The 13,086-nt window shown below is 41.2% G+C and overlaps 1 protein-coding gene across 5 annotated transcripts in view; it reads left to right on the forward strand.

The window, feature by feature from the left end:
* LOC129814007 (oxysterol-binding protein-related protein 1) overlaps window positions 1-12,829 on the forward strand; it is a 45,678-nt gene extending 32,849 nt beyond the window's left edge. For 3 of the 5 annotated variants that reach the window (XM_055866735.1, XM_055866733.1, XM_055866732.1), the window contains 12 exons: window positions 1,078-1,153; window positions 2,373-2,507; window positions 2,651-2,748; window positions 2,947-3,129; window positions 3,407-3,514; window positions 3,725-3,814; window positions 4,291-4,417; window positions 5,193-5,309; window positions 5,555-5,678; window positions 5,789-5,879; window positions 6,044-6,064; window positions 11,364-12,829. In XM_055866735.1, coding sequence (XP_055722710.1) covers window positions 1,078-1,153; window positions 2,373-2,507; window positions 2,651-2,748; window positions 2,947-3,129; window positions 3,407-3,514; window positions 3,725-3,814; window positions 4,291-4,417; window positions 5,193-5,309; window positions 5,555-5,678; window positions 5,789-5,879; window positions 6,044-6,064; window positions 11,364-11,466 — 1,273 coding nt within the window. In that variant the 3' untranslated portion in view covers window positions 11,467-12,829. The remainder of the gene's footprint in view (window positions 1-1,077; window positions 1,154-2,372; window positions 2,508-2,650; window positions 2,749-2,946; window positions 3,130-3,406; window positions 3,515-3,724; window positions 3,815-4,290; window positions 4,418-5,192; window positions 5,310-5,554; window positions 5,679-5,788; window positions 5,880-6,043; window positions 6,065-11,363) is intronic. The other 2 variants (XM_055866736.1, XM_055866734.1) reach the window with 1 other exon arrangement.
* The last annotated feature ends 257 nt before the right edge of the window (window positions 12,830-13,086 follow it).

Raw genomic sequence — 13,086 nt, forward strand, 5'->3', positions numbered from 1 at the left:
ATAGACTACCAATATGTTGGAAATTATTAGCAGAAACATATCTAAATGAGGCAAAAAATAAATCCTGCACCCCAAGGCAAAAAATCGTTATGCCGTCTCTGTAGTCTACATCACATGTTCTATATTTGCGGGTTAAGGTCGGGTGTGGGCTTCAGATGTTCACTTTATCACATATAGTCGGGCCATTGCAGATGGGTTATTAGCAATTGCGGGCGGGTGAACAAACCGCTGACCCGTGCACCACTTATTCATACATACACACACACACAGGAACACACGCACACTCTCTCATTTAATCATGGTTATTGCACGAGGCTTGACCGCAGCAGCTACAGTTAGCTCATTAGCTGTCAGGTGTCAGGTAACTCTGTTTCCTAATGGCAAGGCAAGACGAGGCAACTCAGTTTCCAAATAGTACGTCAAGCCCTCGCTGATATTCCAGATAAGGTTAATGTAATACAGCTGTTTGCATAACTAAATTGTGACTATTTTTTATTTTAGAAACATGCCAAAATGTTAACAGTCCTGAAGACACAATGATAAAGACCGTAGTTGTATATTCTAAATGGTTCTCCATGAACAAAGTCGAGAACATAAAACCAGGGACACAACCTTAAATACAAAATGTACATACTTAAAAAGTGGAGACACACCTCACCAACAACAACAAGATACTGTTCCACTGTCTGATAAATGTGATAGCCTGGAGTGTTGCTAAAATGTAGGAGGAAGAGCGCTATGCCTTATCTATACAGTAGCTAAATCTAGGTATTGGTGAAAGTATGCCACTGTAAGAGACTCTGGCTTAAACCCCTCATCAATTACTCTGTCACCATAGTCCTTGTTTGTATTCTCCTGACACTGTCTCCTAGCCTGGTCCCAAATCTCTTTGTGCCGTTTGGCGTGACAATGACCATAGGAGTTGACCATAGTAGTTGGTAAGACAGCACAAACAGATCTGGGACCAGGCTAAGAGACAGGGTCAGGAGAATACAAACAAGGACTGTGTCTGTTTCAGTGGGAGTACTACATTTAGATTTGACCTTGTTGTTTGTCCGTTTCTGTTCTATCCCACAGAACGTCTTTACCAGCGCCCATGTTCTCCAGGAATGACGTCAGCATCTGGAGCATCCTGAAGAAATGCATTGGCATGGTGAGAATTCACACTCATTATTTATTTAAAGAAAAGTACAGTACTGTGTTGGCACATCCCAAAAAGCACCAGAGCTGGATACAAATGTATCAGGCTGGGCAAAGAAAGAAAGGGATGTTCATTCACTGTTTCCTGTTCCCCCCAAAAAAGTTTAAATCAAACAGTGAGCGAACATGCCTTTCTCTCTGCCAAGAATTCAAACACAAACAAACAGGATTTCCAGGACTGAGTTTGAGAAACCCTGCTGTAAAATACTCTGGCCGTCAGTAGTGGTCTGTAGGGATCCTAATACCCTCTCTCCACTTCCAAGATGAAATTTGATTGGATCTACAGTCTACACTTCCTGTAAATCCACCAATTAAAAGGGTTGATTTCCACCTAATCCTGGGCTGCGTCTCAAATGGCAACACTATTCCCTATGTAGTGCAATACTTTGACCTATGGGCCCCGGTAAAAAGTAATGCACTTCATAGGAAATAGGGTGCCATTTGGGACACAGCTCTGGTGTAGAGGAAAATGCCACCATTGGCAATGGAGAAACAACCTTGACTATGTTTGTCCTATATATGGGGCTTAATGAGTTAGATCCATGGCACTCTATTATTTTAGCCCAGGGTTCCTGCTTAAATGTGGGCCTTTAATGACACTCTAGAGACCAGTCAGTACTGGTGTCAAACAGTGTTCCAGGTTGAGGTCTAGACTATAGCTTTTTGCTGATGCTATTTCACACCTCTCATCGAAACACCATTATGTGTGCTTTACAGGGAATTTCACTCTATTGCCAGTGTAGCTTAGCGGTTAGAGCGTTGGGCCAGTAACTGAAGTTTGAATCCCTGAGTCGACTAGGTAAAATGTATCAATCAGCAAGGCACTTAGCCCTAATTGCTCCAGAGTTGCCATCAATAATGGCACTTTCCGAGGGTGTCGCACTCCCCCCTTTTGCCTTTAGAATAGCCTCAATTTGTTGGGGCATGGACTCTACTGTACAAGGTAGGTGTCAAAAGCATTCCACTGGGATGCTGGGCCATGTTGACTCCAAGGGATCATAGCTTTCACCTGGATTTACCTGGTCAGTCTATATCATGGAAAGAGCAGGTGTTTCTTAAGTTTTGTACACTCAGTGTATATTTGTCTGTGGGCTGTGAATGAACTTCATTGCTTGTGTATTTTCTTACCCCTGTCTCTGACTCTTCGGCTCCTCTCTTCTGTCCCCAACCAGGAGCTGTCTAAGATAGCAATGCCAGTGATCTTAAACGAGCCCCTTAGTTTCCTGCAGCGGCTTACAGAGTACATGGAGCACACGTACCTCATCCACCAAGCGAACACCACCACAGATTCCATGGAGAGGATGAAGGTAGCGAGCACCCATTATCATCATCCTCTTAGATAGACACACAAGTTTTCACTCATAATTACAGCCATAGTACCTACTCTTTTTGCTGTGCTCATCTACAGCCATTAACGTTACAAACGCCTGTTCATCTGTGATGGTTTCAGTGTGTTGCAGCGTTTGCTGTGTCTGCTGTAGCTTCACAGTGGGAGAGGACGGGAAAACCCTTCAACCCACTACTGGGAGAAACCTATGAGCTCATCAGGTTTGACCTTAGGTTGACTTTTCTGTATTTGTTGTGAGTTGGTCTGGTACCACTAGTCGTACTAGTTTGTGACTCAAGACGTCTTCAAAATACCTCTCATCAAAATACATCTCAACATGTCAGATGTCTGAAGACATTTGAAGACAGAAGGTGATGGCTAAGTATGTACCATTAACCCCCTCCCTTCTGTCCCTTCAGAGAGGACCTAGGGTTCAGGTGGATGTCGGAGCAGGTTAGCCACCACCCCCCCGTCAGCGCCTTCCATGCTGAGGGCCTGCAGGAGGACTTCCTGTTCCACGGCTCCATTTACCCCAAACTCAAGTTCTGGGGAAAGAGTGTGGAGGCGGAGCCTAAAGGCATCATCAGCCTGGAGCTACCAAAGTGAGTCTGGAGCTGAGATTCCCTCCACAGTGTACATGTAGCTTTCCCTCACTGAGGGTTTGGCTTGGAGTGTTCTCCAATTGGCCTTTATCTCCCAGTAAAGCTAGCAATAAATCTATTCTGGGAGTTTTTTTTGAAGGCTGAATGAAATTAATAAATTGAAGCTTAAAGGACATTTGTAATCTCCCTGAAGTAGTTTGGTATGATTTGGCATCTCTAAGTGGACATGGTTGGTGAGAGATTATCTGCTGCTATGACATGTTCTCCGTCTCTGCAGATACAACGAAGCGTACACCTGGACAAACCCTACCTGTTGTGTCCACAACATCATCGTGGGCCAGTTGTGGATCGAGCAGTACGGCAATGTGGAGGTGATCAACCACAAGTAAGGGAGACTACCTTGCCGTGTGTGTGCAGTAGTGTGGATCCACATTTGTTTCCAGTTGATTGAGCAGTGTAACAGAACTGGGACAGATACTTGCCATTACAAAGGCGATAGACTGAGCAGCTACATGGTAGTTGTTTGAAAGCATTGTGTCACAGTGGGAAATGGTGAACGAGAATATGAAAACAAAGCCTTGTCTTTCTGTGACAGGACCGGAGAGAGATGCAGCCTGATATTCAAACCATGTGGCCTCTTTGGCAAAGAGCTGCACAAAGTGGAGGGCTACATTCTAGATAAAAGGTATTGTGGCTTTTCTTTTGTTACGAATTGAAGGTTTTTTGTATTGCATTGCTGGCCAGGTAAAAAGGTAAAAAGGTATCCTGACCTCAAATGGGACTCCCTGGATAAATAAAGGTTAAAGCTGCAATATGTAGCTTTTTGGGCCACCCAACCAAATACACATAGCAATGTGAGTTATAGATCTGTCATTCTCATTGGAAGCTAATCTAAGAAGCGGTATATCTCTTCTATGTGCTGTATTTCTATACTTCCCATTCTTAAGGTTAATTTTTGCGTCTTTTACTTTCGGTTTTGTACACCAGCTTCAGCTGAATTTTAGCAACCAGGAAATGCGATTTCTGCATATTGCACCTTTTTTTAAATAAATGCTACAACCTGATTCTTTCCGGATTGTGTTCCTCACTGATGGGACATCTAATTACCAAAGAAAAGGCTACAACACATTTTGAGGGCCCGTGTGACGCTTGTGTGTGCAGCAAAAAGAAGCTCTGTGCCATCTACGGTAAATGGACCGAGTGCTTATACACTGTGGACGCTGACACTTTTGATGCTCATAAGAAATCTGACAAGAAGAACTCAGAGGAGAAGAAAAGCAACATGCAGGTACAGTATGATGTGCACTAATCAGAAACACACCATATCAAAAACAAGGAAGTGCCTCGAGCCCCATTGGGGTGATTATGTAACTATTATAATCTTTGAATTATTTTCCTTATCTGCTACGTGAAATAAGCTATATACTATACCTTATGTCAGTCCAGTGCTGTTCAGTACTATTCATAGATTCAGATGATAAATGGAAATAAATATTACTCAATAAGCCACTAAAGGTGACATTTTCATTGTCCAAACACCATGGTAGCATTCCCCTGCTCAGATATTGCATGCATCAACCAATGGTTGCATGCCACGTCATCGACTGTGCCATCGGGCACCAGATTGCAATAAAATGTGATTTAGCTGAAATCTTAAAATACCTTTCCATAAACCTTGTAATCTGGCAGTGTGATTTCATTTCAAATTTTTATGGAACAATGTGTGTTATAGGGAGGTGAATATTTGATTTGAGTTTAGTAAACTGAGCAATACATAAATAGTAACTTCTTAATGGCGCACATTGTTGAAGAAACATTTCAAATTAAATCGTGCTGCTAGATTACAATGAGGTTTATAGTAAATTTGGCACTTAACACATTGCTTTCGCACCATGAAAATGTTGCCTGAAATGGATCCCTTTGCTCCATGCTCATGAATGAGTGGTATTTAAGCAACCTTTAAACTAGTTTTGGAGTGAAAACCCTTGATATGACCCAATAAGTAGCTACTGTAAGCCATACCTGTTTTAAGGTTGCGTGTGTCCCCCTGTCTGTCCCTCCAGACCAGTGTAGACGAGGAGCCAGAGGAGATGCCCCTGCCTGACGGAGACACGGTCCAGGTCATCCCAGGAAGTGAGCTGATCTGGAGGATAGCCCCCCGGCCAGACAACTCTGCAGAGGTGAGAGGGGAGGAGCGGCAGGGGGTGAGAGATAATGGGACAAGAGCAGTTCTGGGGGATAGCCCCCCGACCAGACAACTGAAGGGCTCACAGGCATAATAGAGTACTGTATTAGGAGGATTACTAAGAAGCAGAAATCTGGGATGTACTGATGATATTTTAGCCTGCTTGAGTGATTCAACTGGTTGTCAGTTTGACTCAGTTATTGATTTTTTTCAAATCCTCTCTCTCTCGCTCTCTCGTAGTTCTATGCTTTCTCCACATTTGCCATGCAGCTGAATGAGCTGGAGGAAGGCATGAAGGGGGTCCTACCCCCCACAGACTGTCGACTCAGGCCTGACATCAGACACATGGAGAAAGGAGACATAGGTATGATGATAAAGTTATATAGGGCATTGTGTTGTTGTGAATGATCAAAGCATTGTGTCCACATCTGGTGTTCAGAAATGTATATTTTGATATGTTAAAATATTTCTCAGACTCGGCAAGTGCAGAGAAGAAGAGGGTAGAGGAGAAACAAAGATTGTCCCGGAAAAATCGCTCCAAATCAACCGAGGAATGGAAAACAAGGTGAGTGATTGGGTCCTCTCCACCTCCTGGAACCGTTGCTTCTGCTGTGCAAAACTCTCCTTGGATGTATGCTAACACTATGCTAGGCCTGCTTTGCTAATTATCCCACATTTGTGTCATAATGTGCTGTGTGTTTTGCTCTCCCCTGTGTTGTCATTGTGAAGGAACCCAGCTCTTGGCCCCAGGTTTGGCTCTGCTTGTCTGCTGTGTCTTTTGGTTGTTGTTGTGGTTCACTGTTTGAATGCTGCACTATACTGCCTCCCTCAGGACAGCTTTAGAATGGCAGCAAATGCATTGATTGAAACACTGATCATGCATCTGCACAACCTGAATGTAGTTGACTCCTGAAAAGTGCAGTGCCTTCAGAATGTATTCACACACCCCTTGACTTCTTCGACATTTTGTTGTTACAGCCTGAATTTAAAATGCATTAGATAAATATTTGGTGTCACTGGCCTACACACAATACCCCATAATGTCAGTGGAATTACGTTTTTAGAATTTTTTACAAATTAATTAAAAACGAAAAGCTGAAATGTCTTGAGTCAATAAATATTCAACCCCTTTGTTATGGCAAGTATAAATAAGTTCATGAGTAAAGATTTGCTAAACAAGTCACATAAGTTGCATGAACTCACGTTGTGTGCAATAATAGTGTTTAACATGATTTTTCCAATGCCTTGCAAAGGGTAAAAAAATAAATAAGATATTGACTATCCCTTTGAGAATTTTGAGAAGATATTAATTACACTTTGGATGGTGTATCAATAAACCCAGTCACTACAAAGACTACAAAGGTAACTCAGTTGCTGGAAATGAAGGAAACCACTAGGGGATTTCACCATGAGACCAATAAAATAGTTAAGAGTTTAATGGATGTGATAGGAGAAAACAGAGGATAGATCAACAACATTGTAGTTACTCCACAATACTAAGCTACATGACAGAGTTACAAGAAGAAAACCTGTACAGAATAAAAATATTCCAAAACATGCATCCTGTTTGCATAGTCACTAAAGTAAAACTGCAAAAAATGTGACAAAGTAATTCACTTTATGTCCTGAATACAAAGCGTTACGTTTGGGGAAAATCCAACACACCACTGATTACTGTCATGTTATGGGTATGCTTGTCATCGGAAAGAACTAGGGCGTTTTTTAGGATAAAAAATAAATGGAATAGAGCTAAGCATGGGCAAAAACCTAGAGGAAAACCTGCTTCAGTCTGCTATCCAACAGACACTGGGAGATAAATTCACCTTTCAGCAGGACTATAACCTAAAAGACAAGGCCACATATATACTGAGTATATCAAACATTAGGAAAACCTTCCTATTGAGTTGTATTTTTCACCTGGATTCACCTGGTCAGTCTATGTCATGTAAAGAGAAGGTGTTCTTAATGTTTTGTTCACTGGAGTCGCTTACCAAGATAACATTGAATGTTCCTGAGTGGCCTAGTTACAGTTTTGAATTAAATTGGCTTAAATCTGTTGCAACACTGGAAAATGGCTGTCTAGCAATGTTCAACAACCAACTTGACAGAACTTAAAAACATTTTTAAAGAATAATGTGCAAATATTGTACAATCCAGGTGTGCAAAGCTCTTAGAGACTTACCCCGAAAGACTCACAGCTGTAATCGCTGCCAAAGGTGATTTATTGACTCAGGGCAGTGTTGTAGCACTTGACCGACCACTTATTGAATGTCTCAGTATTGGATACATTTGTACTCGGTCTTGACTCGGTCCCGGATAGTGAGGACTCATAATTTCTTCCTGAGACCAGCGGAGTAAAAAACTCATAATTATATCAGCTTCCATTAAGTCAGCACATAAAACCGCTTCACCAGGCCAAATATATATACTACTTTCTTGAAACATTATCTTAACAGCCTTTATACTGTAACTATTACAGACATGTTTGCGCATTGGCGAACCTATAGGCCTTCAGTGTGTGACAGGTGCGTAATTCTGAAAGGACAGCAACCGTAATACCAGCGCACTCCTGTAGGGGGGTGCACTTTTTGTAGAACACAAAGGGCCAGTGGTGTAGTGGTGCCTTAGTATACGTAATATCCAAACATTTTAAGAATTTATGAAAACATGACCATATCTAAGTGGTCGCTTGTCATAAAAAGTGTCATTCTTCCTGGGGGTGTATGTGAACAGATTTTAATTCGATTTCATGTTGCTAAAATGCTGTCAATTCCACTTTAAATGCAACAACGTTTCACACACAAGCTATTTTGGAAGAGATGACTAACAACCGTAAGTGTGCTGCTATAAAAAAAAAACTGTTCCATTCATCAGATGATGATCATTTGAAACTTAACTTCTTGTTGAAAGTTATTCTTGAAAAGGGAGAAGCTAACAAATTAGCAACATCCTCTTTGATAACACCTGCTACAGCCGCTGCAAACTAGCCAAAAACATTAACTAGCTACAGTAGCTAGACCGTAGGAAAACTACTGCTCGCTATTGCACAATGACCTGTTGGCCTTCAAGAAGGCAGATGTTTCCATACATTTCTGTAAAAACAATTCCATCCATTAAGTCAAAATGTGATTCCACTATCACTCCCAAATTTTGCCCTTATACAGTTGAATGGCAGATGCCTTTATCTAGCTTCTAGTGGCCTAGCCAATGGCTGATTTAGCTAGTGTCGGGTTCACCTAGGGGTCATGATAAGGGTGTTACCAAAATGTTTGATGTATTAGAAAAATAGATTATGCTTATGTTTTATTAATAGAAGGGGAGGGGTTATAAAGACCCCTCCCTCCTTACATTTATAGGGTTTTAGACTAATGATTACCAATATATATATATATATTCATTGTAGAAGTTTAGTATTGTTCTACATTTGTATTTTTGTTTTCTCTCTCGCTTTTTCTGCCTCGTTATAATGTGTTACTTAGACAGAACTCTGAAGGGGAGTGAAGGAGATAAGACTAGGTAAACATTCCACAATGAATCAACTTTGGGGAAAGGGGACATTTACTGCTAAGTGTTTAGCTAACAATAAAGGCCCTATTTATACAGCTTTGTAGGCATGGTTTTGGTCCCAGGAGTAGAGTATGATGACCTAGGCAGTGACATCACCAGGGCGCGATTTAGAGTTTAATAAAACCACTGGAGACCTTTTGTTTGATGCAGAACTTACTCAGCAACATTCATGCTATGTTCCTGTTTGTCAACTTCTGTCTGCAATTGCATTAATAAAGGTTTTTGAATGATTTAATTAAAGATATTGTCATAATGCTAATTTCACCAATGAGTAACTGATTGATAAGGAAACGAGGAAACTAACCCTAACACTAGCTAGATTTATCTCCCCAGAGACAAGTAAAGAAAAATCATGATTGGATCTTTTTTCTCTTCAGTGTCAACCCTTTCCAACAAAAACCGAAGAGATTAAATCAGAACATAATTTAAAATAATATCATTATTATTATAATTATTATTTTATAAATCCTTAGCCCTTCTCTGAAGGCGTAGAAGGCCCATTGTTCCCAATAGAGTGGCTCTATTTTTCCGCAGCATGCATTTTTTTCACTATTCTTAATGTCTTAAGAATCAATGTGTCGTTCTGAAATATGAACACAGAAATACTGGACATTTACTGGACATCTTGATATTGAGTCGGTCTTGCTTTAGGTAGTCTTGAACACAACACCGACTCAGGGCTATGAATACTTAAGTAAATGAGATATTTAATTTTCAATAAATTTGCAAACATTTCTAAAAACATGTTTTTTCACTATGTTATTATAGGGTATTGTGTGTTGATGGGTGATATTTTTATTTTATTTTATCCATTATGAATTCAGGCTCCAACAATATAAGTCAAGGGGTAGGAATACTTTCTGAAGGCACAGTACACATTAAATAAGCTAAAATAATATGTTGTATTTGCAGTGCAATTCACCTGTCCAGGATATCTGCATGTTCCAGTTTGCATGAATACACTTAAGGCCCAAGTTATATGGAGAAACACATTTTCAATTGAAGCGCTGGAAGGGATGGCTGTCATTTTACAGACTCCTAACCAACTGTGCTATTTTGTTTCTATTTTCGCATTGTTTGTAACTCATTCGGTGCATTATGTTGCCACTACCGTCACTTAATACCGAAAAGAGCTTCTGGACATCAGAACAGCGATTACTCACCCCGAACTGGACAAAGATGTTTTTCTTTAATTAGACAGACGCAAAGGATATATTGCTTTATCGAGACAAGGCCCAAATCCCTGTCATCCGTGTGAAGAAAAGACAGAAAAAGGGGGAGGAGGGCGGGGTGCCTTGTAAAAATTTGCCGGCGAGTAGGTACACCATCACTATCCTCCGTATTATTGGCCAACGTGCAATCATTGGAAAGCAAACTGGACGATCTACGATTAAGACTATCCTACCAACAGGACATTAAAAACTGTAATATCTTATGTTTCACCAAGATGTGGCTAAATGACAACACGGATTATATAGAGCTGGCTGGCTTCTCTGTGCATCGGCAGAACAGAGCAGCTATGTCTGGTAAGACGAGGGTGTCTATTTGTCAATAACTGCGGGTGCGCGATGGCTAATATTAAAGAAGTCTCGAGGTATTGTTCGCCTGAGGTAGAATGCCTCATGATAAGCTGTAGACCACACTATCTACCAAGAGAGTTCAGATGGTAGTGTGTACAGCCCAGTACATCACTGGGGCAAAGCTTCCTGACGTCCAGGACCTATATACTAGGCGGTATCAGAGGAAGGCCCCCCAAAAATTCTAAGACTACAGTTACCCCAGTCATAGACTGTTCTCTCTCTGCTACCGCACTGCAAGCGTTACCGGAGTGCTAAGTCTAGGAACAAAAAGCTCCTTCACAGCTTTTACCCCCAAGCCATAGGACGGCTGAACAATTAATCAAATGGCCACCCGGACAATTTACATTGACCCCCCAATTATTATCTATGCATAGTCACTTTACAATTACCTCGGCTAACCTGTATCCCCGCACATTGACACGGTACCGGTATACCCTGTATATAGCCTCGTTATTGTTATGTCATTTTCTTGTTACAATTTTCTTTTACTTTAGTTTATTTAGGAAATATTTTCTTAACTCTATTTCTTGAACTGCATTGTTGGTTAAGGACTTGTAAGTAAGCGTTTCACGGTAAGGTCTACACATGTTGTATTCGGCGCATGTGACAAATACGATTTGATTTGGTTTAAATCCCACCATCAGGAGTTGACTACTGTATATTACGAAGTTTGTTGGTGTGGGTTTGTATTTATCACATTCATCATGTAAAACACTCATGCATGTGCCTGGACACTCATGCCTGTGCCTGGACACTAATGCCTGTGCCTGGACACTCATGCCTGTGTCTGGACACTCATGCCTGTGTCTGGACACTCATGCCTGTGCCTGGACACTCATGCCTGTGCCTGGACACTCTGTTGTAGTTTATCTGACTTGGTTCCTCTTGTTGCTCCCATATAGGTGGTTCCACCAGGGCACCAACCCCCACAACAAAGCTCAGGACTGGCTCTACTCCAACAGCTACTGGGACCGGAACTACTCCCTGCTGCCTGATATATACTGACCTACAGGACACACACCACACACACATCTCTATCTGTACACACCTCGTCTTAACTCTCTCTGCAATTTTTTATATTCTGACACTGGAGCTTTGACATTTTTCTCAGAGGGTTCATCGAAGGGGGAGAAAGTTCATCCTAGTCAAGTCATGCGGTCAGGAAAAATGTGTTATGATGTAGATGATGTCAACATAGGCAAGGTCAAGGGAGAGTTATGGCTTTAATCATTTCAAAGCCTGCTCTGGACCGGCTACAGTCCTTTGCATGGGTAAGGATGATGCTGGGAATTGAATGACCGTAAAGGCAACAACCATTCAGCAGTCCCTAAACATATCTCCTGTCTCACTCAAAGCACAATTGTGAAGCCCTCATGAGTCTATAAGCGATGGTCATCGACCAGTGTGTATAGAATTCTAATAAAACTATAAGGTGTAACCTGCCAGTCATTTTAACAATGGGAGTGTTTTGAATGGAGTGGATTGAATGGGACACACCTCTTGTCTCTAGTATCTCTCACCAAAACACTTGTGAGAATTATGTCCATTTGAATGTGTTGTGCTCAGTTCTGTTACTTACAAATGTGTGCAGCTACAGTATCAATTTAAGAAAAATAGAGCTTTCAAATAGTGTGTGAAATAGACTTGTTCCAAGTTCCTTCAGTCCCTGCTATATGCTAACAAACTAAACTGTCATTATAACACACTGTATCACAGCTGCTTGGACCTCAGCAACTATGGCTGAGGACATAAATGTCTGTATATATTATTGGATAGAGCTCTTCTATTCTTCTGAGCTGAAATACAATGTATAGAGGAGAATAGCTGTACTGTACTTAGAATTATGGCTCTTGCTTCCATAACACTTGAGAACTTAAAGTTTGATCACTTGGCTCAATATGAATATATTTTTATGTGTGCAAAAGTTTCCTCTAAAGTAAAAATGTAAATCTGAGAGTTACATGTAACTGTTTTAACTACCCCTAACACACTGAATGCAAATACAGTACAAGCACAACGTTGACTATGCAAGCATTAGCTGTACTACACCCACAGACACACAGTAAAACTATGTCCCAAATGGCACCCTATTTCCTACATAGCGCACTACTTTTGACCTGAGCCCTATTGGGGAAAAGGGTGCAATTTGGGACACACAGGCCACTGTTCAACTCACTCATCCACTGCATAACATTCCTCTCCTTGGTTGTGAATAGCTGCTGTTGTAACCTTGGTAAAGCGGTAGTTTAGGTTGGATCATCAGTACAGTAGACTGGACCTGCAGTTTTAGCTAGAGGCTACTCTCACTTTGTGTTTAGCACATTACAGAATAAAGATTGTTGCTAAATAAAAGCTTCATGTTACCTTAGTTTGTGTCCTGCTTCTCTTATTTCCACCACCCTATCTGCATTTCCCTGAAGCATTACATCAATTGTGGATTGAATTCCTTGCATAATACTAACATTCCTCGGGGCACACACTGGTTGAATCAACATTGTTTCCACGTCAGTTCATTGACCAACATGGAATAGATGTTGAATTGATGTCTGTGCCCAAGAGGATGGTTGAAGTTTGGCCTTGTTGAGCTCGTGAATTTCCTTACTTTTTCAGCTTCAGACTAGCCTA

Source organism: Salvelinus fontinalis, chromosome 17 (genome assembly GCF_029448725.1).
Source record: "Salvelinus fontinalis isolate EN_2023a chromosome 17, ASM2944872v1, whole genome shotgun sequence".
Lineage (NCBI taxonomy): Eukaryota > Metazoa > Chordata > Actinopteri > Salmoniformes > Salmonidae > Salvelinus > Salvelinus fontinalis.